Below are 27,957 nucleotides of genomic sequence, written 5' to 3'. Positions count from 1 at the left end.
ATGTTAAGAAGATCTGTGTTCAAATGCCAATGTCTTCTAGGCCATCTAACCCTTGAAGAGCATCATCATTTTTATTTCAAAAATCAGGTAGTGTACTGGACGGGTTCCCAAAAGTGCTTTTTTTTTCAGGAGGCAACTGGACTTCCTTGTTTTTCTTTGAAGAAGACCTTTCGCTTCTTGTCCAAGAAGCTTCTTCAGCTCCGACTGGATGATGGGGAATGAAGGATCTAGTCTCTAGCATCACCATCCAGTCAGAGCTAAAGAAGCTTCTTGGACAACCATGACCTGTCCTGGAGGACTAAGAACCTCCATAGACATGCTGGACCGGTGTATGCCCTCAGCTTACAGCCGCTCACGATGTGATCTACAGTTTGACAAGGGACCCCACAGTCACACTGAAGGGAGAATGCTCTTCCCCATTGGTGCCGAAGGTCCTAGAAGATGCCATGTGAGGTGTACATGCTATTCAGGATTGTCCATGGCTGACGTGTCTTAAGAAAGGGTCTAAGAAAGAAACGGATATATCAAAGGGGTTTCTCCGTTAAAAACAACAACAACACCCTTCCATTCCATTTGGGTGTGGGCCCAGAAGATATTCTTCTCCCCATAGACGGTGCAGAAGTTGGGGTCCTTGGTTTGGCATCACCTGGGCGAATTCCAGCTTGAAGCCGCTGACACAGAAAGGTAGAAAATGAAGAAGTACATCTTCAGCACGCTGGAGGTGAGAAGCAAGAGAAGACGTTCTTCTGTAGCATCAAAGCCACCAGCCAAGGTTGAAGGACTGAGTCCATGGTCTTGAGGGAGGTGATGACCCATCTTCTAGGGTCATCTCATCTCTTAAGAAAAACAGCATTGGGAAAACGAGGGAGTAGCAGCAAAAAAAAAAAAACCCACCCCAGAAGAATTTCCTCATTTTCAAAAGTTCTGAGTAGCTTTGGGCTGGCTTCTTCCACACCAGCAACCTGTTGACATTTACAAAGCAAACTGAATAATCTTTTTCTGGAAAAAGAGAGGTTAACAAATGACTGAAGTGGCGTTTCTGATGTTCCCTTGGGGGGAAAACTCAGCAAAAGACATCCTCCTGGTTCAGATTTTGTTGAGTTGGTTTGCATCTAAAGCCTCTGAGGGGAAATCCCCAGGAAACGCACAGAGAGACTCTAATCAAATGAAGGACTCATAATAAACCCCAGAAGTTAAGGACCAGGGACACATCTAGATGACATGAAGGAGATGACCATCAGCAGAGAGAAGTTCAGCTCAGTTCAGCAGCAGGGGGGAAAAGGTAAGTAAAATCTGATTTTCTTTTAAGTCAAAAAGACGCGACTTAGCCCTTCAGAGTTCTGCGTGGCCTCCAGAAGCCTTGGGTCCAGCCCCAGATGGCTTGTGAAAGTTGTAACTTTAAATATGACCAGAGGGAGGAAATGGTTAACTATATGGGTTAATAATTTCAGGATTTATGTTTTAATTCAATTTAAAGGCAAGTGAAATAAAATCGCATCGAGGTTTTTCTCTGGAGGCCCACCTCCGTTCCCTTTCAGGAATGCAGAATTCCTGCTGCTCGGAAGTCAAGTGGTTTTTCTGACAATTGCAATGGAAACATCAGTAGAGGACGTTATGGTGGCTTAGCTCACGAGGTCCAAAGCTTGGAGAAGTTTGAACCTCGGAGAGCTGTCCAGATGGATTGAGTTGAGTTGAGTTGAGCCGTGCCTTAAATCATTGGGTTGGGTGCAACATCTCTGGCCTGGCTCTCTTTTACATTGGTATTATTTAATTTCTTAAAGTGGCAGGCCAATGTATACATAATAATCTTGCCTTGGTTCACAATAGCTTTGAAAGCCCGATAAGAGGGAGGGTTGGGCATCCTTGATCTAGGAGCCATGATGCGCCAACTCAAGTTGCTAAAATAAAGAAATAAACCCATCCTTGCAAAGTCAGGAAGAAATGCCAAAATATCGCACACCTTTAGTTGTGAGCATTGACAAATGCAACATATATATATATATATATCCATTTTTTTCCATTTCTTGTTTCATCTTGTCTTTTCAAAGTTGTGTCTGCCTCAGGAGTGGCTCCTATTCTTCTATTATTATTATTATTATTATTATTATTATTATTATTATTATTATTATTATTATTATTATTATTATTATTATTATTATTATTATTATTATTATTATTATTTGCCTAAAGGCTTCGACTATTGAGCCCTGCAGGTTGATATGAAAAGAATGGCTAAGGAATTAAAAAATTGCTCTTCGTGGTTCCTAAGAACAGATCCGTGTAGCCCAATATTCTTTTTTCTTCTTCTTCTTCTTCTTCTTCTTCTTCTCACCCTGATGAGTCAAGTGCCTCCAGGAAAACTGCAGCAAATGCAAATAATCTCAGTTCAATCTCCCAACAGGCCAAATGGGTTATTTTCTAGTCTTTTCTGAAACTCAGCTTTCCATAATTGTTTTTTTCTTTCTACCATATTGTTTTCTCTTGACACACAATCTAGCTGCAGGTGTCTTCCGAGAGAGGTGGACTGGAGGCATTTAACCCTTCCTCTCTTTCCCTTTGCCCGGTCTCTTAACTTTTTTCTTCCTTGGAAAGGTCTGATCTGCCAAAGAATAATACAGAATACTAGAGTTGGAAGGGACCTTCCAAGGCCCTGCTCAAGCAGGAGACTTAGTCTATATCGTTCCAGACCAAAAGGCTCTCCTCCAGAACCTCCATTGATGGAGCACCCAGAACTTCTGAAGATTTGAAAGACATTTCTGTTTCGTTCTAGGTTGGATTTGTCTTTGATATTCTTCCATTCATTACCTATATTGTCCTGTCCTCAGGTACTTTGGAGACTAGGTAGATCCACTGTTGTTGTGACAAGCCTTCAAAATATTGGAAGACGTTTACCGCGTCATTTATCGTTACCCCCTAGTCTTTCTCTTTGCTAGCCTAGCCCTAGACATACCTAGCTCCCTCAAACCCTCCCTGTATGATTTAGCCTTTAGAATAAATAAAGAGCAGAATGACAGAGTGGGAAGGGACCTTGGAGGTCTTCTAGTCCAGCCCCCTGCTCAAGCAGGAGATCCTAGACCACTTCAGACAAATGTCTGTCCAAATTCTTCTTCAACACCTCCAGTAATGGAGCACCCACAACTTCTGGAGGCCAGCTGTTCCACCGGTTAATTGTTCTCACTGCTAGGAAGTTTCTCCTTAGTTCTAGGTTGCTCCTCTCCTTGTTTAGTTTCCATCCGTTGCTTCTTGTCCTGTGGAAGTGAAGCCAAGTATTTAAACTCCCCCGGGAGCTCCGGATGGCCCCAGACCTTCGGTCCTTTCGCCGTGACCTTAAGACATATCTTTTCCAACAGACCGACCCGGACTGATGACAATGGGGTTTTTAATTATGATTTTAAATGTTTTTATTGGTTTTAGTGGGACTTTGACACAATTTAATTCTTTTTTTTTAATATTTGTATTTATTTGTATTTTATTCTTGTTAGCCGCCCTGAGTCCTTCGGGAGATAGGGCGGCATACAAGTCTCATTATAAATAAATAAAATAAATAAAGGGAAATGAGAAAAGAGAGCTTTTAATCAAATAAACGAGCAGGGGAGGAGAAAAAAATGGTTTATAACAGCTGGTATATTTTCTTTTAAAAGTTTGGATTCTCTCCAGCTAATGCTTAGCCTTCACTGACATGTTTATCCTTTATCCCCCTTAAAAGCATTATCTGCAGTTATATTTCCTAGCCTGGGCATTTTGCCCAAAGAAGGGTCTTATCATAGTTGCAGAAAGCTTTGTGTTTTTTTTTTAACAACAACAAAAAAAGTATGGAAGGAGGAGGCTGTCTGCTGCAATTCCTACAGGCAATTGCTGCATTCAACCTGCCGTATCCATCTTCCATTTAGGTCTAAAAGACTGCAAAAATCTTGGGAGTTTCTACCTCTGTCCGTCTCCTGCACATCAGCCTGCCGAAAACGCTGGTCATTTTTTTTTTTAAAAATTAATAACACCGTACCTCCATTGGTTTTGATTTTCCTAACGTAAATTACAGGGAATCTTATTTCTTACGCAGCTGAAGCGAGGAGAAAAGCTCCTTGTGGAAAACACAAACATGCAGGAATCGTGCGGCACGCGCGCGCACACACGCACGCACAGCGCTGTGCAACACCTACTTTGCTTTCGCTTAAGTTGCGGTGTCAGTTTGTTGAGTCATTATAGGCGGGTCAGCCATGACAGTTTCCAAAGCGTGGTTTACAGCCTTGGTGGATGAACTGGGCCATTGCGACTTGTGCAACGCAATCTGGTTAAAACAAACACCTTGCCTTGGAGCCATTTTATGAACCAGACATAAATCCAGTCAGGTTCTAGATGTAAATTTACCTTCAATTTCTCCCTCTTGGAGCGTTAGCAGGACACTCTTAAGCCACCGTTTCTTTAGCTGTGGTTTATTGAATAAACCACAGTTGCAGAACACATGAGTCATACACCCCATGGACCGGACACACACACACACACACAAAACCCTGTGGGGTAAAAAAAAAGAAACCATGTTAGTGATCGTACTGCTTTATACAGCACGAGTGAGGCCATAGTTCTGGTCACCGTGATACACAGACGAGGCCAGGATCCTAGGAAGAGTCCAGAGAAGAGCAACAAAGATGATGAGGGATCTGGAGGGCAAACCCCACGATGAAGGGTTGAGGGAACTAGCTAGCGTGTCTGGCTGAGGAATTCTGGGAGTTCAAGTCCACAAGTCATAAAAGGGCCAAGTTTGAAGACCCCTGATTTAGGGTGATAAGGATAGCAGTCTTCCAGTACTTGAGGGGCAATCACAGAGATGAAGCTGACTCATTCTCCAAAGCACCTGAGAGAAAGACAAGAAGCCTCTGGAGATGATCAGGGAGAGATTCAACCTGGAACTAAGGAGAAATTTCCTGACGGTGAGAACAATTAATCAGTGGAGTTGTGGAGGCTCCATCACTAGGGCTTTTCAAAATTAGACCTGGGATGTCCAAGATGGAGGATAGTATAAGGACTCCTGCTATGAGCAGTGGGGGTTGGACTAGAAGACCTCCAGAGTCCTTTCCAGCTCTATGATTCTACGTAGCCAACTCTGGTCAGGCTTCTTTTTCTGCAACCTGTTTTCTGTTTTTAGAAACCACCCTGGATTAAGACGTGCATTTTCGACGGATCATGCAACCGTGCTCGAAGGGACAGTATTGGGATGGCCTTCTGAGTAATTGTGTGTCTTGCAAATACGCCTGCCAACCACTCAAGTCCCAAGGATGTGCCGATGTCTGCAGTAAGCATCTGAAAAATGATGTTTTAGGGCTTACCACTGAAAGAGGTGTGTTATTCAGCCATGTTGGCCTTCCAGCACCAGCAGAGGTGCTGCAGATGTGGTTGTTTAGCCCCTGTGAGCAGACCATGCCGCTCAGTTCTTTACCAAGAGATCTTCCTCGACCCACTGGCCTCCTCCAGATCACAGCCTCATGTCCTCAATTTCGGAGGCTACGAGGAGGCTGATCTAAATTAGTGGTCCAGGTTCTGACCAAGGATGGTCAGTTTATGGCTGGTTAAGACACTTAGCAAGGTAGCAACGTAGGACGTGGTCTCCAGCTGGTACTAGAGCTACTTCCTTTGCACATCTGCAGAAAGTGGGTGGCTGGAAAGCCAAATGACCAAGGAGCTATGTGTCAATGCAGAAACATCTGTCGGAACCATGACACTATGAATTGGCTTTCATGCTCTAAAACAGAGACGTCCAACCTTGGCCACTTTAAGACCCACGGGCTTCCATTCCCAGAATGCTGGGAGTTGAAGTCCACCCGTCTTATAAGTTGCCAAGGTCAGACACCCCTGCTCTAAAGCACTTTTACTACCCACCCTTTGCCAAGCTCCGGAGCTTAGCAGCCAGCCTTGACCAACAGCTGGAAAATGTTCTACCACACCCTGAGAAGCCAGGTGTTGAAGGAGGCAGGAGATGGAAAGGTGGGTGGCCGCCTCCCTTTCCGCTGCCTTAGCCATCTCAAGGATGCTGCTGTTTCCATGGCTACAGGATTTGATAGCCAATGAGCAAAGACTGGGTGGTTCTTTGGTGGGCGGAGCAAAGATGTGTGCAGATTTCTCTCCCTTCTTTGCACAAACTCTGCTTTTCTCTTAGGCTCCTTGGAGTGCAACAAGCAAGAGGGCTCCTACTACGACCAGCTGCTGAGAGAATGTGTCAAATGCTTCAGCATCTGCGGACAACACCCCAAACAATGCGCGCCTTTCTGTAGAAGTAAGAGCTGAAGAGGGGTCCAAAAAAAAAACGTTTCCCCACCCCCGGTGTGTTTTCCACCCCAGGATACAAGACACACGGAGAGATCTTCGCCAGGTCCCCCTTAGTTACGTTCCTCTCCAAAAGGGGCAGATTTAGTCACAAATGTGTCCGGGGAAACTGTAAACTGGGACAAGAGTACTACGCTCAGTCACATTCTGAAGGGAAATCCTTCCCATTTCTCAAGGTGGGTTTTTTTTTTCACAAGGAAATCCAGCAAGGATTTTTTTTTAAAAAATAAATAAAAAATCTTTGCCAGTTTACTCGTGGACATTAAGTTCCCAGTTCCTGGTGGGCATCAAAGACAAAAGCTTAATGTAGTCACGAAGAAGGGAATGTCCTATGCCGCAGTTCATTTTGCTAGCTGTTCATGTTTTATGGCATTTATTTACATTGTTTTTGGTTTTGGTTTAAAAAAAAAAGATTAGCGACCAAATACATATTATTGCTTGATTGAATGCAACCATTGGCCATCACCAACCTTCACTTGGGTAGTCAGCTCAGAGACTAAGTTACCCAGTAGAATATTTGTAGCTCAGGGTTGAGCTGTGGGGTCCTTGGTGCTCTCTGAGCTTGGTGGGATTCTTGCAGACATTTCATGACTCAACTGTAACATTATCAGGGCTAGAAAGTGGCTTGTAGCAACCCCCCTCCCTTCTAGCACTGATAATGTTACCTAGTTTGGTAATAAAACCGTCTGCAGGAAAACTACCAAGCTCAGAGAGCACCAAGGACCCCATAGTTGTCGTTCTCCTCCTCCTCCTCCTCCTCCTCCTCCTCCTCCTCCTCCTCCTCCCACAACTCCCACTCCTTTCTAGCCTTGATAATGCTACCTAGTTTGGTCATGAAACGTCTGCAGGAAAATGTCCAAGCTTAGAGAGCGTCAAGGACCCCACAGTAGCCCAGATCTTCATAGATCTGTTCTGTTTGCATCCAAAGATAAAATTCACTCATCAGAGTTGCTACTGAAATAAGTCAGGGTGTGGGAGAAACATTTACAGTATTAACCTTTTCTCTCTCTCTCTCTCTCTCTCCCCCCCCCCTCTCTCTCTCTCTCTCTCTCTCTCTCTCTCCACACCCCATCTGACTTCTAGAGCCCCTTACAACCTCTTTACCAACTCCAGCTGCTCTCCAGCCTCTCCAGCGCAAACTGGATGCTACTTTTGACCAACAGGTTTTTCTCTACATGGCCCTGGGCTTCTCTTTTTGCATTCTGCTCTTCTCCTTGCTGTTGACTTGTATTTACTTTCAAAAAAGGGGGGACAAGAAGTTTTGCCGAGCCAGATCAGCATCTTGCCCAAAAAAGGGAGATCTTCCAAAAGGTAAAATTCTTTTTTTTCCCCCTCCAGCTGAAGCAACAGCTTTCCTGGGGTCCTTCCGTCCATGCTCAGAAGATTCCTTTGCATAGGCTCTTCAGCAATGAATCCACTTCACTTGCGGACCTGGTGTTTTGATCCTGACCAAAAAAAGAGCATGTTTGTGCAAATCCTCAAGTCAGCCAGGTCACGCTTGCCCCAAAGGGGCTACTTTCAAAAGGCAACTGGACTTCCTTTATTTTATTTTATTTTATTTTCCTTCAAGACGTTTCGCTTCTCATCCCAGAAGCTCCTTCAGAACTGAAGAAATGAAACTTCTTCAGGGGAAAGAAAAGAAAAAGGAAGTCCAGTTTCCTTTTGAAAAAGAAAGCAACTTTGGGACTGGAAAAAAAGCCATTTTCTAAGCGTTTCCAAGGCTAAAACCTCTGCTTGAACCAGGAGGATGCATTATACAAAAAGAAACGCATCTTAAATAAAAAATTCTTTCTGCTCTGCTTAAAGCTGGTTAACTTTCAACTTCCCTGCAGTCGATTCTCAGCAATCGAGTCCGATTACCCAGATTTTTAAAAAGAGAAAGCTCTGAAGAGCTTGAGCTGGTCCACGGTCCGTATAAATAGAATAAAAAAATCCAATTCCCTTAATGCAGTCATAAAGCTGCCCAGAGTTGCTTGACGGTCAGATGAACGACCTGTAAAGGGACCTCCAAGGTCCCTTCCGACTCCCGTTACTGTTCTTGCTTTTTCAGATGGTCTCATGGAAGCGGGAAGCTTGGGAAGCAACTCCGTCGGGAACCAAACTCCGGATCCCGTGGAAACCTGCGGCTTTTGCTTCCCCGAAGTGAGTGCTGCCATCCAGGAAACCCGGGCATCCCCCAGGCCGTACCAGCTAGAGATGCTGGCTGAAGTTGCCGCTGCTCCCCCTGGCTCCTTGGAAGACTGCCATTTCCAAATTATATGTTCCCCCTCCCAAGAAAAGATGCAGATGAGCTAAGCCATATAAGCGACGGAGGAGGAGGACGACAGGAGCCTGACTGGGCCCACCCTCCCACCCCACCTCCGCGTCAGAAAGCTGCTTGAATTGCTGAGGTCTTGAATTGTAAGGACCTGTTTTACAGTGTTTCCCCCCACCCCCAAAGTATGCCAGATTGTTCGCTCGCGGGCGTGAAATTCCCGGTTCCTGGCGGACACCAAAGCAAAATGCTTAAATATCACTCCTTTAAGGACAGGAGGTTACTTACACAGAGAGTCCTCGCCTTACGATCAGAACTCAGCCCCCAAATTTCGGTCGCTAAGGGAGGGAGACGGGGGTTAAATGAGCTTTGCCCCATTTCACGACCTTCCCTGCCAGTCGTTCAGTGAATCGCTGCACTCGTTAAAATTAGGACTATGGTTGTGAAGTGGCTTCCCTGTGGACCAGGGCGTCTCCAAACGTGGCCACTTTCAAGACTTGTGGACTTCACAAGTTGAAGTCCACAAGTCTTCAAAGTGGCCAAGTTTGAGGATCCCCGCCGTGGACATTTTTTTGCTCATCGGAAGTTCGCAAAAGGGGACCTGACCCCGACACCCCGTCATAAATAGGAGTCAGTTGCCAAGCGTCTAAATTTTGATCACCTGACCGTGGGGATGCCGCCATGGCGGTTAAGTGTCAATAAACAGTCGTGTGTCCCTTTGTTCAGTGACGTTACAACTTCGCACGGTTTGCTAAATGGAACTGTTGTAAGGCGAGGACTCTCTGCAGGCTGTGATTTGTCTTGCTCACTGTATCCCGTTGCGTTTGTGCACTTCCCTCTGGTTGGTTTGCTTAAAAGAACGGTTGTTAAGCCGAGGACCTACACCCACCCACCCACCCGTTATGCCCCTTCCTCGGATTTTCAGTAAAAAAAAAATTGGAGGAAGATTTCCAAGGAAGTGGTATTTCTCAGTGGTCCCATTCTTCCTCCGTTTATCCCGTTTTGAGACTTTAAGGGCTATGAATTGCTGCAAAGGGCCTCTTGCTTTAAAAAAAATATATAGCCTGAATGCAGAATTTGGGCCCTTTGGAGATCTCAAAAAAAGGACTCGGGGAGCAGGTGATTTGAAGAAAAGAAAGAGTACTTATTCTGTATTCGTATTTGGAGTTTCCCTCCAGGAAAGCCGTCTCTCGGTGACTTGAAGCTGACAAGGAGAGAAGGGTGCAGGGTGCGCGGCTCCCTCTTACTCCACGTTTTTCGGAGGGAAAGGCCATTCGCTGCAAACCATGAACTATTAACACGTAGTTGCATTTCGTTCCTCCTCTTCCCTCTCCTCCCATCTGTCTGAAACAGGGGTCTCCAACCTCGGCAACTTTTAAGACTTGTGGGCTTCAGCTGGCTGAGGAATTCTGGGAGTTGAAGCCCACAAGTCTTAAAAGTTGCCAAGGTTGGGGACCTCTGATCTAAATGACCCCAAAGGATGCTTAAAACGTGAAATCGGTTAGTTAGTCAAATTTCCCTTTCAAAAAGCATTTCCCCGTCAAGGCAAAGGCAGACTTTTTCTGGGGGTTTTTTTTTGTCCCATGAAGGATGACAAACAGATGGGATCTACAGCTGAGCCAATCGATAATTCCAGTAACTGGAGCAGCCACCAGGTTCTCGATATAGGTCAGGATCTCAGGATTTAGAAGGACCTTTCCTGTCCAAGACAAGTGACGGGAGAACAACGTGGGGGGGGGAAATGGGGGGGAAATCTCCCAGCTACGTTTTTTAGCTACAGCTTGGCTCCAAGCCAAAAATATAAAGCACTTTGAAAAAGTACCAAAAAAAATAATAATTGATGGCATCAATGGGATCTTGTGCTTATAGATGGACCACAGGTCCAATTACAATAAACTACGCACCTTTGGCTGAAATATTCAGATGGAAGGAAATACCGTTGCTTCCTGGTTGAAAAATAAAGACATACCCACCCTTCCTCTTGACAACAAATAACATCCATAGGATCGAGATGCTATTGAATTTAGGGTCCACCCCCCACCCCCCACCCCCCCGGGCAGCCCTTCCTCCGGTTACCGAGCAACCGGAGCACAAGCACGGCCCATGTGCCCGAGCCAATCCCTTTTCTCGAGCACCTCTTGTGACAGCATGGAAGGAAAGGAATTGCGAGGATGCAGCAGAGCCAGAATGGAATTATGGAATTGCTTTCAAATGATAAGGAGGGAAGGGAAGGAAGGAGAGGATGGAAATAGGAAGGGGAGGGAAGAAAAGGAAGGAAGAGAGAGGGGGAGGATGGGAAGGAAGGACGGGATGGAAAAAGGAATGGGAGAGGAGAGGAGAGGAGAGGAGTGGAGAGGAGAGAAGGAAGAGGGAGGGGGAGGATGGGAAGAGAAGGAAGGATGGGATGGAAAAAGGAATGGAAGAGAAGAGAAGAGAAGAGAAGAAGAGAAGAGGGAGGATGGGAAGAGAAGGAAGGATGGGATGGAAAAAGGAATGGAAGAGAGAGGAGAGGAGAGGAGAGGAGAGGAGAGGAGAGGAGAGGAGAGAAGAGAAGAGAAGAGAAGAGAAGAGAAGAGAAGAGAAGAGAAGAGAAGAGAAGAGAAGAGAAGAGAAGAGAAGAGAAGAGAAGAGAAGAGGGAGGATGGGAAGAGAAGGAAGGATGGGATGGAAAAAGGAATGGAAGAGAGGAGAGGAGAGGAGAGGAGAGGAGAGGAGAGGAGAGGAGAGGAGAGAAGAGAAGAGAAGAGAAGAGAAGAGAAGAGAAGAGAAGAGAAGAGAAGAGAAGAGAAGAGAAGAGAAGAGAAGAAGAGGGAGGATGGGAAGAGAAGGAAGGATGGGATGGAAAAAGGAATGGAAGAGAGAGGAGAGGAGAGGAGAGGAGAGGAGAGGAGAGGAGAGGAGAGGAGAGAAGAGAAGAGAAGAGAAGAGAAGAGAAGAGAAGAGAAGAGAAGAGAAGAGAAGAGAAGAGAAGAGAAGAAGAGAAGAGAAGAGGGAGGATGGGAAGAGAAGGAAGGATGGGATGGAAAAAGGAATGGAAGAGAGGAGAGGAGAGGAGAGGAGAGGAGAGAAGAGAAGAGAAGAGAAGAGAAGAGAAGAGAAGAGAAGAGAAGAAGAGAAGAGGGAGGATGGGAAGAGAAGGAAGGATGGGATGGAAAAAGGAATGGAAGAGAGAGGAGAGGAGAGGAGAGGAGAGGAGAGGAGAGGAGAGGAGAGGAGAGGAGAGGAGAGAAGAGAAGAGAAGAGAAGAGAAGAGAAGAGAAGAGAAGAAGAGAAGAGGGAGGATGGGAAGAGAAGGAAGGATGGGATGGAAAAAGGAATGGAAGAGAGGAGAGGAGAGGAGAGGAGAGGAGAGGAGAGGAGAGGAGAGGAGAGGAGAGAGAGAGAGAAGAGAAGAGAAGAGAAGAGAAGAGAAGAGAAGAGAAGAGAAGAGAAGAGAAGAGAAGAGAAGAGAAGAGAAGAGAAGAGAAGAGAAGGGGGAATGGAACTTACGATTTAGGACTCGGATGACCAGACAGGATAATTATTGAAAGAAGAATATTATGATATAAATTGAGAGAGAGCTTAAAATATAACTGATATGAAGATTATCCGAAACCACTTCCTTTTCATTTTTTTTCTGCTCTGTTTTTCTTTACCATTTTTCTTGGACCATTTGTGTTCCTTTTTTTATATACATAGTTTTATCTTTCTTTAAAACATTTCAATAAAAAATTTAAAAAAGAAAGTTACTGCCTAATTAAAACAAAAGAGTAATGGTGACCAATTCTGGCATTAATTACACAGAGGAAAATAACTGTCCAAAATAAACCTACTCTAAGATGAAATTACAAAAAAGCAGAGAAGATATAAGACAACCATTGTAAACGGATATGTACTTTTGGACAAATTCTGGAATTATAATGGGTACAAACACGTTTCACTTTTAGACCAAGATATTATGAACAACAACATGAGCTGAATTTTTATTTGATTAGTAACTTGGAACACTCTGGATTAAAGTGTCCCAAATCTGGCTCAATATATTGATGGAAATTTTCTTTTAATTAACATCTTGGCTGCTTTTGCAAATCTGTTCCAAACCTCTACCTATCAAGTCCTTTTGTCCCCCCCAAAAAAGTAGAAAGGGGTTAACATTTGTAACTACTTCCTTAAAAGGTTCTCTCTCTCTCTCTCTGTCTTTTGTCATCTAACATTAAAAAGGAAATAGGTTTGGAGGTGTAGGAAAAAAAAGATTATATTGGCCAAAGTTCAGCCACAAGAGGGTGCCATAATTCCATTTTAGAAAGAATTTTTGAACTTCAGAGGCAGGAAAAAAAAAGGTCAGTTCCTCTTCCTTGAACTCTTATTACATTATTTAAAAGGAAGCAAGGAGATACAATCACAACACTCACAACAACCCCTTCCTCTGAAGCTATAAAATGGCTACATGGGCTCACCGTAATTGCTGTTTTATTCTGTGTAAATATTGCTTCTAAATTTATCTCGCCAGAACCAATAAAGATTCTGGAGAGAGAGAGAGAGAGAGAGAATAGACGAAGGAGTAAGATTTTAGCATTGACCAGCACCCTCCTGAGATACGTCCACATCTACTAATATTCCTGCAGGGTGGAAATCACCATTTTACTTTTCTCATTGACTGTGATAAGCTTTCTGAGCAGGCCAGAGCGTGTTCAGAATACAGTTTGGGGGGAAAAAATGCCATGTTTTAGAACAGGGGTCCTCAAACTTAGCCACTTTAAGGCTTGTGGACTTCAAACTCCCAGAATTGCCCAGCCAGCAGGTTTAAAACCAAGATCATGGCATCTGGCCCTCTCAATTCCTGGCAAATAGATGGGGAAGAAATGGAGGTAGTGACAGATTTTATTTTCCTGGGCTCCAAGATCACTGCAGATGGGGACTGTAGCCAAGAAATTAAAAGATGCTTGCTCCTGGGGAGGAAAGCCATGGCAAATCTAGACAGCACACTAAAAAGCAGAGACATCACCCTGTCAACAAAAGTGCGTATAGTCAAGGCTATGGTCTTCCCAGTTGCAATGTATGGCAGTGAAAGTTGGACCATAAGAAAGGCTGAGCGCCAAAGAATTGAAGCCTTTGAACTCTGGTGCTGGAGAAGACTCCTGCGAGTCCCTTGGACTGCAAGGCGATCAAACCGGTCAGTCCTAGAGGAGATCAACCCTGACTGCTCTTTAGAAGGCCAGATCCTGAAGCTAAAACTCAAGTACTTTGGCCACCTAATGAGAAGGAAGGACTCACTGGAGAAGAGCCTAACGCTGGGAAAGGTTGAGGGCAAGAGAAGAAGGGGACGACAGAGATTGAGGTGGATGGACGGAGTCACTGAAGCAGTAGGCGTGAGCTTAAAGGGACTCCAGAAGATGGTAGAGGACAGGAAGGCCTGGAGGAACGTTGTCCATAGGGTCGCGATGGGTCGGACACGACTTCGCAACTAACAACAACAACAAAGCACGAGTTCTCTCAAAACCAGTATATTTTCTCTACTCTTTTAACTGGTGGAAAATTACCAGACTGGGTCTTGACCATCTTTGAAATACCCAACAGACCTTTAGGACATAAGGAGCTTTGGAAAGGCAATGAGGCTTACTAGTTTAAATGCAGAATTTTTTTTTTTAAAAAAAATATCCCGTAAAAGGCAGCTTTTGTGAACTGAAGAGAAACCCAACTGGTATTGAAAGTCAACGGTGGACCATTGTCTTCTCCTGCCCCTCCTCACGCAGAAAGGTAAAACTTGTTTTTTGTATGGATAAGTGGGACAAAGCCACTTCCCCCGCGGTTACTGGGCACACACACTTTTAAAGCCTTGCAGCCTGAAGGGGTTTTATTTATTATTATTTTTACAAGGCAAACAAGCCGTTCCTCTTCCTAAGTGACAAATAAAACGTGGCCCAGCCTCTTGATAAAATGTACAGCCCATATGGGCTTTGGCGCTGTCTAGACGGGGTGGGGGGGAGAGGAAGGGAGAAAATAAATGCATTTCTGACAACAACAACAACAACAAAAAAAGCAAACGTGTCCCCCAGCTTCCAGGAAGAAAAAAAGAAAGAAAGAAAGAAAGAAAGAAAGAAAGAAAGAAAGAAAGAAAGAAAGAAAGAAAGAAAGAAAGAAAGAAAGAAAGAAAGAAAGAAAGAAAGAATAAATGGGAGAGAGAGGGAGCTAAGAGACCAATGAAAAGATGAGTTTGCTTTGGGAAGAAGCGTCCAGTAGCCGAAAATGAATTTCAAAAAACAGCATCCAGTCGCCGGAGGTAGCAGATGGCGGTTTTTTTCCAACGCCAAGGGTCTCACGAGGGCAATATTTCTTTCGAAAAGGGAAGATGGGAAAACAATTGCCCACCCCCCCAACACCACCCCTGCCCCAAGAGACCAGCCTTCCTGACATCATCCCCGCCCGCCCACCCCCAACCGCAATAAATCATCACGACTACTTTTTTACAGTATAAACATGCCAATTCATTCGTTTTTACTGACGGTTGCAATTATGAATCTCATTCTCATGGGTGGAAAACGATGAACAAAAGTACATGTGTAAAAGGGGGAGGGGGAGGTGGAGGGGGGGGCGAGAAAATAAAATAGCAATGTATAGAAAACGAAAAACAAGAAAAAGGGGGGAGGGAGGGAGGGAGGGGGGCTCAAACAGAAACCTAGCCTGTTCCAAAAAAAAGAAGAGTCTCCAAAATTACCTGTGCCGTGACTTAAAAAAAGAGGCAGGCTTTGGTGGTCATCACCACCACCACCGCCGCCACGCTGGTCCCGTCCGTCTGGGCCTCTGGGCAAGGCTTTTCCAAAAAACAAAACAGCCTAATAATTTCATACTGTATTTATTTAATAACTAAAATTCACAAATAAAAAGGTACTCGCCAAAGTCCATTTCGTCGCGGTGTCCCCACGCTCTCCTCCATCTTTTAATTGCTTTCAGACCCATAGGCAGATTTAAAAAAAAAACACGGGCTCGGGGGGTGGGTGGGTATTTTTTTTTTGCGTGTGTTTTAATCAACTGTCATTAGGATTGGTCAAGTGGGAGCTGAAGCACCAATGGAGAAGATGCTTTATGGAGATGAGAGCACGCACACACGCACGCACGCGCACGCACACACACACACACTCTCCCCGGGCCTTCCCACGCACGTCTTTCGGCGGAACGGCGGGAGAATCTGCAGCGCGTGGTGGACTCCTCGGCTTCCCCTACGTGTCCCCATCGAGGGCAACCTTTGCGCTATTCTTATTTCCTCGCTCAAAGTCACTGACGGGAGCCTCCGTTAGGGTCCCCCCCCCTCTTCTGTCCTTGCAGGACCGCCAACACGAGGAAGAGAGTCCATTTATTTTATTTTTATTTTTTTAAAACTCCTCTAGGCGGTGAGCCGACGGGCAAGCAGGTCCTGTGGCAGCTCGGGGCCAGGTGTCGAATTGTTGTCTTTCAGGTAGTGTTGTGTGTTTTATCGGAAGTCTACCACTCCTTTCGCTTCCTTTCTTCTTTTTTTCTCCTCTTTTCGCGTCAGCTGCCGAGCAGGGCTACTCGTACTCCAGGAACTGTTTGTGATAGAACAGCAAGTATCTGCGGAGTAGGGAGGAGGAGGAGAAGCAGGCTGTGAGAGCGAGGCCTAGGTGGGTCTCTCTGCGTACATTCTGGCTCCCACCCCAGCCCTGCTAAAATCAGAAGGGATGGGGATTTTTTTTATAAGGGGGGGGGAGGGCTTCAGGCTTTTGCTAGCGCTCCTGGGTCTTGTGGTGAGGATCTAAATAATTCAAGGCCAGTGACTCATCAGAGGATACGGCGGGGCTGCTGAGGGCTTGACAGCAACACAGGACTGAGGCCGAATTGCGCGCCTGAAGAACCAAGTCAAAGTGGTGGCAAGAATGGAGAGATTCTGCCAACATCCTTAGCAGGCTGGCTTGTGTCCAAAGGGGGCTTCTGATCAGAACAAGGAGCTTCAAGTCTTCGGAGTCTGCTGGACTGCCTCAGCAATTCCCAAATATCCCCAAAGACACACACTCCCACCCCCCGAATTATAACATGGGATGTCAAAGCTGCCTGCCTCAAGCGAAGCTCGGAATATACATGCTTAACGGCGAAAGAATTCTAAGACACCTGAAATGTTAAAGTCACATTACGGCAGCATTTTGTGGGCAACAGTCCACTCAAGCCCTTTCCAACAGTCCATTCCCTATTTATGATTCAGGATTCTCCGTGGAGAATTCTCATTCCCATCCTCCATGGAGCAGAGAACGAGACATCGTAGGGGAAATGCAGGAAATACAGATGGGGAAAAAAATGACCTGCGTATATAGACATTCCTTTAGCAATACAGGCAGTCCATGACTCATGACAACGGGGCCCCAAATTTCCATTATTAAGTAAGACACTTGTTGAGTGAGCTTTGCCCCGTTCTACAACCTTCCTTGCCACGGCTGTTAAGTGGGTCGCACTGGTGGTGTTAAGTTAGCAAGGCGGTCGTGAAGTCAATCTGGCTTCCCCATTGATTTTGCTTGTCAGAAGGTGGCCAAAGGGGATCAGCTTTGACAGACTCCTCCCCCCCACACTTTATAAAACAAAAGCCAGTTAAAAAAATAATCCCTTTCCTAATACGGGTAACACAGAATCCCGGTGAGAAACCCAGAAGCAAAAGGAGACAGTGGAATAACCATTTTTACGTCCCTCCCATCCCTGGGAAACCAGAAAAGCAGCACAACCTGGTGAGTCAGGCCAAAAGAAATAATTCATTTGCATAAGTTGTGCAGGCTGCCGAACTGGAGCTTTTCAAAGCACAATCTGAGTGCAGTGGGGTCACGCTTGTTTCAGAGCATCGTTTCTCAACTTTTGTAACTTTTAAGAGGTGCAAGACTTTTAACTCCCAGAATTCCCCAGCCAGCAGAGCCTGGGAGTTGAAATCCACACATCTTACCAAGTAGCAAAATTTGGGAAACATTGGTGTGCCATCTCCCTCTCTGAGGCCACTCCAAAAAGAGAGGTCTTTTTTTTTAATGTATGATCACCACCAGCTTTGAGAGACAACCCACGATAATCCTCTGGATCAAGGTGAAATTTTATTTCACGCGTTCCCCCTTAATTTCGCTCCTCTCTTCTAGGGTAGACAGCAAAACTGGCGTTTTGTGCTTAATGGGAACTTGACATACCCTTCGCTGTCTAGTACATCCTTAATGCTAGCCTTGGTGATGATGGCGTCGTCACATTTGAACCACTGGTCTCTGTGTTGCCGAATAAAGCTGGTATAATGCCCGCTCTCCAGCGTTCCTTGATGGTTCACTACCGCAAACAAGGAATACCTGCCGGAAGGAGAAGCAAAGAGAAAACAGCTCGATTTTTAAAACGGAATTTTTAGCCCCGTCGATAATCAGCATTCTGCTAATGTGTACTGCATGTAAGCTGGGCCATCAGAGGTGGAGCCTCCACATGCTACAGGTTATCCTTCAACTGGTTGCAAAAGGTGATTTATATGACCCCAGGACACTGCAACTGTCATAAATATAAGTCAGTTGCCAAGCATCTGAAATTTGGACCCTGTAGCCGTGGGGATGCTTCAACAGCCATCAGTGTGAAAAATGGTCAAGTCACTTTTTTTCAGCGCCGTTAACTTCAAATGATCACTAAACGAACGGGTTTTCAGTCGAGGGTTATCTGTGTTATCTAGTTTATTTCTGAAAACATCAGTACTATTGATACATATTACTTGACTTAACAATGCCAATCCAAGCTGTCAAGACATCGGGTGTTTTAAAAGATTTATGACACGTATGTGTGTGCCACCCACTCTGGGTGGGCTTTATTTTACCAGTGACTGTTTCATTCGGATTAGTGAGTAGCTAAGGCTCATGGAGTAGTAAGTCAGTCTTTAGAAGTAGATCGAAGGAAGGCTGGGGGATGGCTAGGCCCAGATGGTGGAGAGGAGCGGAATGGGAAAAAAGTCACTGTTTGAAGAAACAGCATTTTGTTCCTGAGCATTTATTTTTCCACAGCTAGTTTAGAATGCAATATGCTCAAAAAAAAAAAAAAAACAACAACAACAGGCCACTGAACTCTGCAAGGCAGCTTTTTAATACTGTTTTAAGGGATGCATCTGAGACCAAGAAGCACAGAAGACAAAGCCACCTACTTATTATCACTGTTTAGACTATCTGCTGGTTGCTGGTACTGCCCATTCATTCTGCTCTCTTTACTACAATAAAAACAAACAAAAAAACAAAAAAAACCATGTTCAGTGTCATTTTAAAAAAAAGACAGCGGGTTATCAATCGCCCGTTAGTTAACAGACACATTTGAAATCCGAAGAGATCTTCTTACTTTCTCGACATTTCCTGAAGAGGAGAAACAAGTGTTTTTAAGTAAAGAGACGACACTTACATAACTTACCCCTGCATGGAAAAAAAAACCCAGCAAAACAACAAAAGACACAAAAGCAGATCTGGATTACTAGTTTGAAGTGTTTCAGTACTTCTAAGGCTATTGAATTCTGAACACTCTACATGCAGTGATTCTTAGCATCCTTTCCCCAAAGAGGAGAAAGCTTTAAATTTTATTCCTTCCTAAACGTATCTTCAGTGGTCCTCTACCCCCATTTGCCATTTTTTTTCCCCCAACCTGGACACTTTCTTGTGGGGTCAATTTCAAATCTCAGCCTTTCCTGGGACAAAGATCATGCTGGCTGGAGAATTCTGGAGAACGTCTGACCGACCGTTTAGGGACGAAATGGTCAACCTTTATTATCACAGCCTAGAATACGAGGATGCATCTTTTATGCTTGTCTATACGGGGGTCAGACAGGCAACAGATTTGCCATTTTTCTGGTCGGCATAATAACTGAATCAAAGGGAATTAGTTAAATGAAAAGCAGGTATAGATATAAAACAAACGACCTTATAGCAATAGCAGTAGAATAGCACTTAAGACTTGCATACCGCTTCGTGGTGCTTTACAGCCCTTTTTAAGCGGTTTACACAGTCAGCCTGTTGCCCCCAACAATCTCAATTTACCAACTTCAGAAGGATGAAAGGCTGAGTTGACCTTGAGCCAGTCAGAATTGAACTCCTGCAGTGAATTAGCCCGTGATGCTGTGCTCTAACCACTGCACCATCAGGGCTCTACGCACCCTGGAGCCGGGGTCCCCAAGCCCCAGTCCGTGGACCGACACCGGTCCATGGCATGCCAGCAACCGGTCCCTGGTGCCCCCAAAGTTGCCACCTTAAGAGGAAGGAATGTTGAATCCCTCTCTTTTCACTGAAGACACTCCTGCTTCATTTCAATTCTGAGATCCATGCTGGCGGGATCGCCGAAATTATCATCCGACGATCGTTCCCGTCTACAAGCTGAGCACAACTTCTCTGCCCGTTAAACACTGACCCAGACGTGAATGGCTTCTCACAAGAAGAGTTTCTGGTGCCTACCTAGAGGCCATGAAAGGTGTCATGTCCAGCTCTAGTGGAAAGGAAACATACGTAGTGATCTTCCGCCTCAGTTTGGCCGAGTGTTCAAACCGCTAGATGAAAGAAAGGAAAAAAAAAAAGGGGGGGGGTAGAAGATTAGATTTTAAATTCCTCAATGGAACGGCATCTCGTTGGTTAGCTTGGGCGCAGAAAAACAATGCGAAGCAGCCCTTGACTTACGGCCGTAACTAAGCCCAGAGTTACTGTTGCTAGGTGAGACAGTTAAGTCAGTTTTGCCCCATTTTATAACCATCCTTGCCACGGTTGTTAAGTGAATTGCTGCAGTTGCTACGTTGATAACATGATTGGTTGGTTAGGGGGGTCTTCAAACTTGGCCCTTTGATGACTTGGGGACTTCAATTCCCAGAATTCCTCAGCCAGGCACGCGTGCCTGGCTGAGCAATTCTGGGAGTTGAGGTCCCCAAGTCATCAAAGGGCCAAGTTTGAAGACCCCTGCAAAAGGTGAACAGAGAACCCCAGGAGACTGCGACGGTCATAAATACGAGTCAGTTTCCAAACTCACCAAATTTGGATGACGTGACTGCGGGGATGCGGCAAAGGTGGTAATTGGGACAAACGGCCCTAAGTCGCTTGTTCTAGTGCCACTGTGACTTCATCTGGTTACTAAATGAATGGTTGTAAGTCAAGGACTACTTCATAGAAGCGTCTTTTTTTACCATCTGGATTGTTGCCTACTGTTTCTAAAAAGATTTCTTCTTTTTAGAACGAAAAGAGGGTACCGAAAGGGGGGTGGAAACGTTTTAAAAACAATTCTTGAGGGTTTTTAGGCAGGAATGACACGGATTCAGCCTGAAAGCTTCCTCGCGCGAAACTAGCACCGAGGTATGTGCTGCGGTTGCAAAAGGAAGACGAATAATATTCTAAGGTATCTCACGCTGCCGAGACACCGGTGGTTGGGAAAGATTAATTTCCGAGACAATGGGAAATGTGATAAGCTCCGTAATTTCATCATCCCTCAGAATAAAATGCTACAAATGGATGTGAACAGGAGGCAGAAAGATTAATGAACTCTCCTCTTGAAAGACAGCGTTACTCCAAATTTCTAAAAACTCTTGTTCTATTTACCTTTGTAGGTCATTGTGCTCAAATTTCAGAAGCACAACAATTCCCTAGCAACAGATCGGGCTATTTTCCTAGCATGAGAAAAGAAATTACACAGACGAGATAGCCTTTCACATTTTTTGTTTGCCACATTACATTATTAACATTGTCAGAAGACATGCTCTTCATAAGGAGTCTGATAACAGTCCAGCTATAAATAACTTACAGCCCTATCCATTACTACAGCTGCTGGAATTTAGCAATATTAGTTCGCTGGCATTTAAATGCAGTTTTAAGGCATTAAATATTAAAATCTTAATTCTGAACAGACAGGAGGACAGGATGACTCATGACTATAGAGATCCTCCTTTGACATTCAAAATAATGCTGCCCACTTCCGAAAAACCCTTCTCTGTATTCACTTTTATGAAATCTAGACATTTGGATATACTAGATACGACTATTTTGAGTCGTTCTTTCTTTGTGGTGGAATCCGATGGATCACTATAAACCTCTCAATTCTGTAACAGTTTTAAGAAAATTGGCATCTGCAGGGACCACCTGACAAAACCTTTTAAATGGTGTAGCTTGGCCTATTGAAGCTCTATATTTATATTTGTATTTAGAAATTTAGAAAACGTATTCACTTAAACAATTTATCCTCATGAGCATCCAATTTTGTGGGTCGGATGGGTTGTTGCACCACTTACACAATGGGAGGAGGGCAAATAGTTTAATAGCAAAGACCACTGCGGAAAACCTGCTTGGTCTGGTATTCTCCAATCCGATTCTTCTGGACCAGACATGTCAAACACAAGGCCCGGGGGCCGGCCCGTGAAGTGGTTTCATGCGGCCCGCGAAGCCATCCTGGAAACAGTGAGGGAACGGCCCCTACTGCCTTGGCCCTGGCCCAGAGACCCTCCTCCTGCCAGAGACCCTCAGATCTGTCCCACTCCTGCCCAGGCCCCCATAGGCACCCTTGATGCGAACGATGTAGAGCTGGCCACGCCCACCCAGTAGGCCATATGCACTCTAGCCATGCCCACCCAGTAGGCCACGCCCACCCTGGCCACACCCACCCAGCCCCCTGAGGGCAACCGCAATGCTGATGCGGCCCTCAATGAAATTGAGTTTGTTTGGGGTTTTTTAAAATCCCATTTATATCCCGCCCTTCTCCGAAGACTCAGGGCGGCTTACAATCTAAGGCACAAATCAATGCGCTTAGCAATAGCCTTCATTCTATGTATATGCCTGCTTATTAGGGCTTTTGCCCCCCCCCAGCGGCATTATTACAAAGTCAGCTTATTGCCCCCAACAATCTGGGTCCCTGTTCTGGACAGTTATTGAATTGAGGCTGAAAGTTGTAAGTTTGGCAAGCAATATACAGCTTTGTGGATCATGTAACAGCAGAAAGCTGGATCTGCAATATCTATGGAGATTTTCAATCATCATGGTTGAACCAAAGGCTTTTTTTCCCAAAAGGTAACTGGACTTTTGTGTTTTTTTTCTTTGAAAGAAAACATTTTGGCTTCTCATCCAAGATTATTCTTCTTCTTCGGCACTGGATCGCTTTCTATTTCTCTCTCTCTCTCTCTGAAAACGTTTCGCTTCTCATCCAAGAAGCTTCTTCTCAGAACTGAAGAAGCTACTTGGTTAAGGAAGCGAAATGTTTTCAAAGAAAAAAAAATCAAGAAAGTCCAGTTGCCTTTTGGGGAAAAAAAAGCGCCTTTGGGACTGAATCTGCAATGTTAAAAATCTCTGGATATCTAATCAGTCCAGAAATATCCATCAGTCACCACGTCTGTTCCCAATCCTCAAGTGCACACTCTCAGTTCAAAAGTGGGATTCAGACCATCCGTGAGATTTAAGAGAAAAACCACAGAATAAAAGAGAGCCAACCAAAAGTCCGTGGCGGAAGATCCGCTTCCAGGAATCATCATTTAGCAACTCACTTTGAGATGAAAACAAGCCACGATGGGTAGTTTCTTCATAGTGAGCTGTTTTGTAGATTCTTGATAGCTGTGGCAACCACTACATTTGATTTTGGCACTGCTTCCTAGATGTTCTGGCCTTGTAAACCTGGGAAAAAAAATGGTGAAACAGAATGGATAACCGGCACAAGTAAAACACTGAGCAGGGGGGGTTGGACTAGATGACCTCCAAGGTCCCTTCCAACTTCTTCTTCTTCTTCTTCTTCTTCTTCTTCTTCTTCTTCTTCTTCTTCTTCTTCTTCTTCTTCTTCTTCTTCTTATTATTATTATTATTATTATTATTATTATTATTATTATTATTATTATTATTACTATTTCACTTTAAATTTCCATTTAGTATCTTTTACAGTAGAATCTTATACAAGTTTCACATTTATAGTACTAGCTTCAAGCAGGGCTTTCATTTACTTCAAGTCCTTTGCTATTACCTTTTTGATTTTTAAAAAAACCCCATACATTAGGGAGTGATAGGTAAAGAGGCAGACTATCCAAAATTAAGGAAAACACGTGAATCTGTACCTATGGTGTACAGTGATGCCGCACGTGTAGGCAGAGTTCACTGTTTTATTTCAAATGCCCGTAGGATGAGCGATCAAGTTCTAAGGAACGTTTCTCTTGCGCATGCATCGTTTGGCATCGTATGAAGCAACACCGTCTACAGAGCACACGTTAACATAATCAAGGATATACACAGTGCTGAAATTTATCATGGGAAAAGCCAACTGAAGTTGGGGGGGGGGGGCGTTAGTCTTCTTTACCTACCAGCTTTTCTATCAGGTTTATGCTACAAGCTTAATTTTTGTCCTGGCCTCTTTTTTTTTCGTACAAGGGAACTGAGTTGTTTGCACGATGATTCAGCAGAAATAATTGCAGAACGAGATGCTGGTTTGTTTGTTTGTTTTTTTGCTCCCGGCCCATCTGCCTGCCAATTGCTCATCTGCAGACAGGAAGAGGGAAGGTAAGATTGCTAAAGTCAGCCTGCCAGTCTGTACCTTCGCAAGCAGTCTGTGAGGGTGGTGGTTCCTGACACGTGGCTCTCTCCGTTCACCACGCTGCCATCGCTGCCTGGACTCAGAGGCCAAAACGGGGTGGAGGAACCGGGCAAGTCCAGACTGATGTCCCAGAAGGGGTCTATTGTTGTGGACACACCGCTAAGGAGAGGGAAAGAGGGGAAAAAAAGGTCACGGGTTTATGTAAAGCAATACTTTGGACAGAAAGGATTGGGGGGGTCCTGGGTATTCTCTGTTTTCTTTCAGATGATTCATTACTCAAGAAGGTAACGAGTTCAGTGCTAGAACGTAGTGGGGTTTGCAGAGTGGAGGGAGGAGGAGGAGGAGGAGGAGGAGGAGGAGGAGGAGGAGGAGAATGACAACTGTGGGGTCCTTGGTGCTCTCTTGAGTTTGGATGTTTTGTTTTTTTTAATCCCATTTATATCCCGCCCTTCTCCGAAGACTCAGGGTGGCTTACAATCTAAGAAGCACAAACCAATGTGCTTAGCAATAGCCTTCATTCTATGTATATGCCTGCTTATTAGGGCTTTCACACACACCCCAGCGACATTATTACAAAGTCAGCTTAATTGCCCCCAACAATCTGGGTCCTCATTTTACCTACCTCGGAAGGATGGAAGGCTGAGTCAACCTTGAGCCTGGTGGGACTCGAACCTGCACTAATGGCAGGCAGCTGGTGTTACTTAAGGAGGCATTAGCCCACTGCTCCACCAAGGCTCTGTTTCATTACCCAAAACTAGGTAACATCATCCATGCAATGATGATGAAAGCAGACTCCTTTTCAGCATTGATGATGTTACCTAGTTTTGGGTAATGAAATGTCTGCCAGAAAGCAACCAAAACCAAGGACCCCACAGTCCTCCTCTTCCTCCTCTTTTGCTCCTCCTTCCCCCCTTCCTTCTAAGCACTGATCAAGTTACCTAGTCATGAAACGTCTGCAAGAAAAGCAACAAGCTCAGAAAGCACCAAGGACCCCACAGGCCAACAACCCTGAGTTACAAGCCTTGCCTTCTATCAGTAACCATCGTTTTACCTCTTAAAATTGAGAAGAGAAAGAGAATCCGTATTAAGGGGGCGTTCCTGCCAATCAGCAGATCCAGAAAATGGCGTAACATTGCTTTACAAAATAGTACGTTCACAAATGCCGAGAGGAAAAAACGTTCTCCTGGCAATCCTTACACTTCCCAAATGAATGTGCAGAAGTGGAGGGGGGGGGGGAAATGGCACTTCACCTCTAGGGGTTGCTTGCAAAACAAGACTTCCAACAAAGAACATTTTAAATTTCTCCAATGGGGACCTTAGAAATATGCAACAAGGGCAGGATGATAGGGAACGGTACACAATATCAGCCATCAGATCTAAACCAGCGAGAGGACTTAATGAAGAGTCCACGTAGCTTAACAGTGCAAAATTATTTTAAGTTCTGGCAGCTCAGGTCTCCGTTTAAAAAAAGCACATTGGCTGCCCCCTTGCTTTATAATCAAGCAAAAGCTGGTTTTAAACTCCCGATGATGTTTTTTTTTTACATATATATGGCTGAAAAAGACTGCCATCACGCCTTCAACAACAACAAAAAAAGTTGCCTTAAACCCAAGCAGGTTTAAAAGCAGTAGATTAGGTCACCCACATCTCCTTCTTACAGCTGTTCCTCTTAAATAAGCACAGCTATAAAGGTAAAGGTAAAGAGGTTCCCCCACACACATGCGTGCTAGTCGTTTCCGACTCTAGGGGCCGGTGCTCATCTCCGTTTCAAAGCCGAAGAGCCGGCGCTTGTCCGAGGACGTCTCCGTGGTCATGTGGCCGGCATGACTGGACGCCAAAGGCGCACGGAATGCTGTTACCTTCCCACCGTAGTGGTCCCTGTTTTTCTACTTGCATTTTTACGTGCTTTCGAACTGCTCGGTTGGCAGAAGCTGGGACGAGTAACAGGCGCGCTCACTCTGTTACGCGGCACTCGGGATTCGACCCGCCAAACTGCCGACCTTCTGATCGACGGGCTCAGCGTCCTAACCCACTGAGCCACACTGCGTCCCTTAAGCACAGCTACCCCAATGCAATTAACTCTTTTCTTCGTTTTATTCTGCCCTCTCATCGGCTTCTCCCTTCCCGCCTAAGTTCTTTCTCTAGACATCAGGGAGATCGCACCGTCTTACTTGCTCCTCATACTCACTGGCAGACCTGACAAGTGACATCAGACTGTAGTCCACCGGTGAAGATTTGGTCTATGATACAGTTACAGTGGTTGGGATTGCTGGCTTTCTTCCCATTATCGTCACCTGGAGAAAAGGAAATGAGCAGAATTTGTTTTCAAGCCCTCTGAAGATTTGCCTGTAGCTGCGCAGAGAGACCTACGCCCTTTATGCACCAGACGTACAGGTAAATCCTTGATTTGCCATCATTGGCTTAGTGACCGCTCAAAGTTGCGATGGCACTAGGGGGGAAAAAAGTGACCTGCGACTGTTTCTCAACAATCGCTGGTCACATGATCAAAATTTGGAGACTTGGCAAGCAGCAAAGTGTTCGTAACAATTGCAGGGTCCTGGGGTCACGTGGTCAGCCTTTGTGGCCCTCTGACAAGCAAAGACAATGGGGAAGTCAGATGCACCTAACATCTCTGTTACCAAATGAACAACTGCAGTGATTCACTTGAAACTGTGACAAGAAAGGTCATAAAACCGGGTCACTTAGAAATGGTCATTAATGACAGCCTTGCTTAGCAATGGGAACCCAATGTGGTCATAAGTCAAGGACGACCTGTAGACCTCAGGCTTAATTTTTGTGGTCTATCTACAAAAAGAATGTTACAAGAATAAGGAAGGACATCAGGAACGAGAGCTATGAAAAACGTGGCTTCTATTTTATTGCTTCAAGTTGTGCTTGGTTGACTGAACCAAGAAAGTAGATCCAAAATTAGGTATGAGAGACTTCATGTCATAGGCATGGTAATATATTATTATTAAGTGGAAAATTGGCTGGCTTCGCTCTGTGCCAAGGACGGCTTCCAGAAGAGGTAGCCCTGCTATGGCAGTAAGTGGCAATGATGATTTAAACGTGCTTTCAGGGGTTGAGTAATACATGTAGGTCTTTCCAAGTAAAAATGAGCTCTGAAGAAAATTTCACATGTCGTTTATTCACACTACCTAGCAAAAAACACTAAAGGTCAAGTAAGGTAGAAAAGGCAGCATTTGCAAATGTTCAGCATTTAATAATTTTGACCAGTGCTTTTTTTGTAAAAGGAAAAAGGTGCCGGAACTCACACACGTCATACAACCCGCCTTGCCTACCCTACAAGGTTCCATCCAAAAAAGGTGCCGGAACTCCGTTCTGAGCGTTCTATGACAAAAAAAGCCCTGACTTTGACACGTAACGTAGCTGTTCCAACGTGACTGAAAATGTCATCCCAGAAGCAAGACTACATTTAAAAAAAAAAAAAGAAGTTTATACTTCATGGGAATTTTCTCAACCGTGACTAGGAGAACGCTCAACCAACTAACAAAACTCAGGGAGATGAATGGAAAGGAAGTAAAAAATTTCCCAATATCAAACGTGGCAGGAGTCTGGCTTGGTATTCTGAGAATTAAATAGGGCACCACCTTAGCAAATCCATTACGGAGCAACCGTCTTTAAGAATTGGGATTTAAACTTTCTTCTGGCCAAGCAAAAGATACATTATTAAATCAGTACTGACAAAAATAAATAAATAACGGTCTTTCCTGTTTCTTTTTATGAAGTCACGAAAAGTTACAATACTGTGTCATTTTTGGAGAAAGTTGCATACCCAAAAGAAAACAAAGAATCTTTTTTTTAAAAAAAAAAGTCAAAGTTTTAATCCTTGCATGTAAAAAAAGGATTTCTTCCTCTCTTTTTTTTGGTCA

General features: G+C 44.7%; 2 protein-coding genes across 3 annotated transcripts in view; one reads left to right on the top strand and one right to left on the bottom strand.

Annotated features, from left to right (window-relative positions):
- Positions 1–5,178: 5,178 nt before the first annotated feature.
- Positions 5,179–8,610, top strand: TNFRSF13B (TNF receptor superfamily member 13B; the record flags this gene model as incomplete). Its single annotated transcript, XM_081337950.1, has 4 exons — positions 5,179–5,287; positions 6,149–6,265; positions 7,399–7,626; positions 8,366–8,610. 4 exons carry the CDS (start codon positions 5,179–5,181, stop codon positions 8,608–8,610), a joined length of 699 nt encoding a protein of 232 aa, XP_081194076.1.
- Positions 8,611–15,898: 7,288 nt separating this feature from the next.
- The window catches only part of USP22 (ubiquitin specific peptidase 22), a 51,979-nt gene continuing 39,920 nt past the window's right edge, over positions 15,899–27,957 (bottom strand). For both annotated transcript variants that reach the window (XM_081337897.1, XM_081337898.1), the window contains 7 exons: positions 26,253–26,358; positions 24,065–24,223; positions 23,034–23,160; positions 19,981–20,072; positions 18,693–18,755; positions 17,716–17,865; positions 15,899–16,135 (listed from right to left, as the gene is read on the bottom strand). In XM_081337897.1, coding sequence (XP_081194023.1) covers positions 16,093–16,135; positions 17,716–17,865; positions 18,693–18,755; positions 19,981–20,072; positions 23,034–23,160; positions 24,065–24,223; positions 26,253–26,358 — 740 coding nt within the window. In that variant the 3' untranslated portion in view covers positions 15,899–16,092. The remainder of the gene's footprint in view (positions 16,136–17,715; positions 17,866–18,692; positions 18,756–19,980; positions 20,073–23,033; positions 23,161–24,064; positions 24,224–26,252; positions 26,359–27,957) is intronic.

This window comes from Vipera berus (genome assembly GCF_964194415.1).
Source record: "Vipera berus genome assembly, chromosome: 13".
Taxonomy (NCBI): domain Eukaryota; kingdom Metazoa; phylum Chordata; class Lepidosauria; order Squamata; family Viperidae; genus Vipera; species Vipera berus.
The sequence above is the reverse complement of the archived record's forward strand: the minus strand, read 5'-3'. Positions and strand labels throughout refer to the sequence as shown.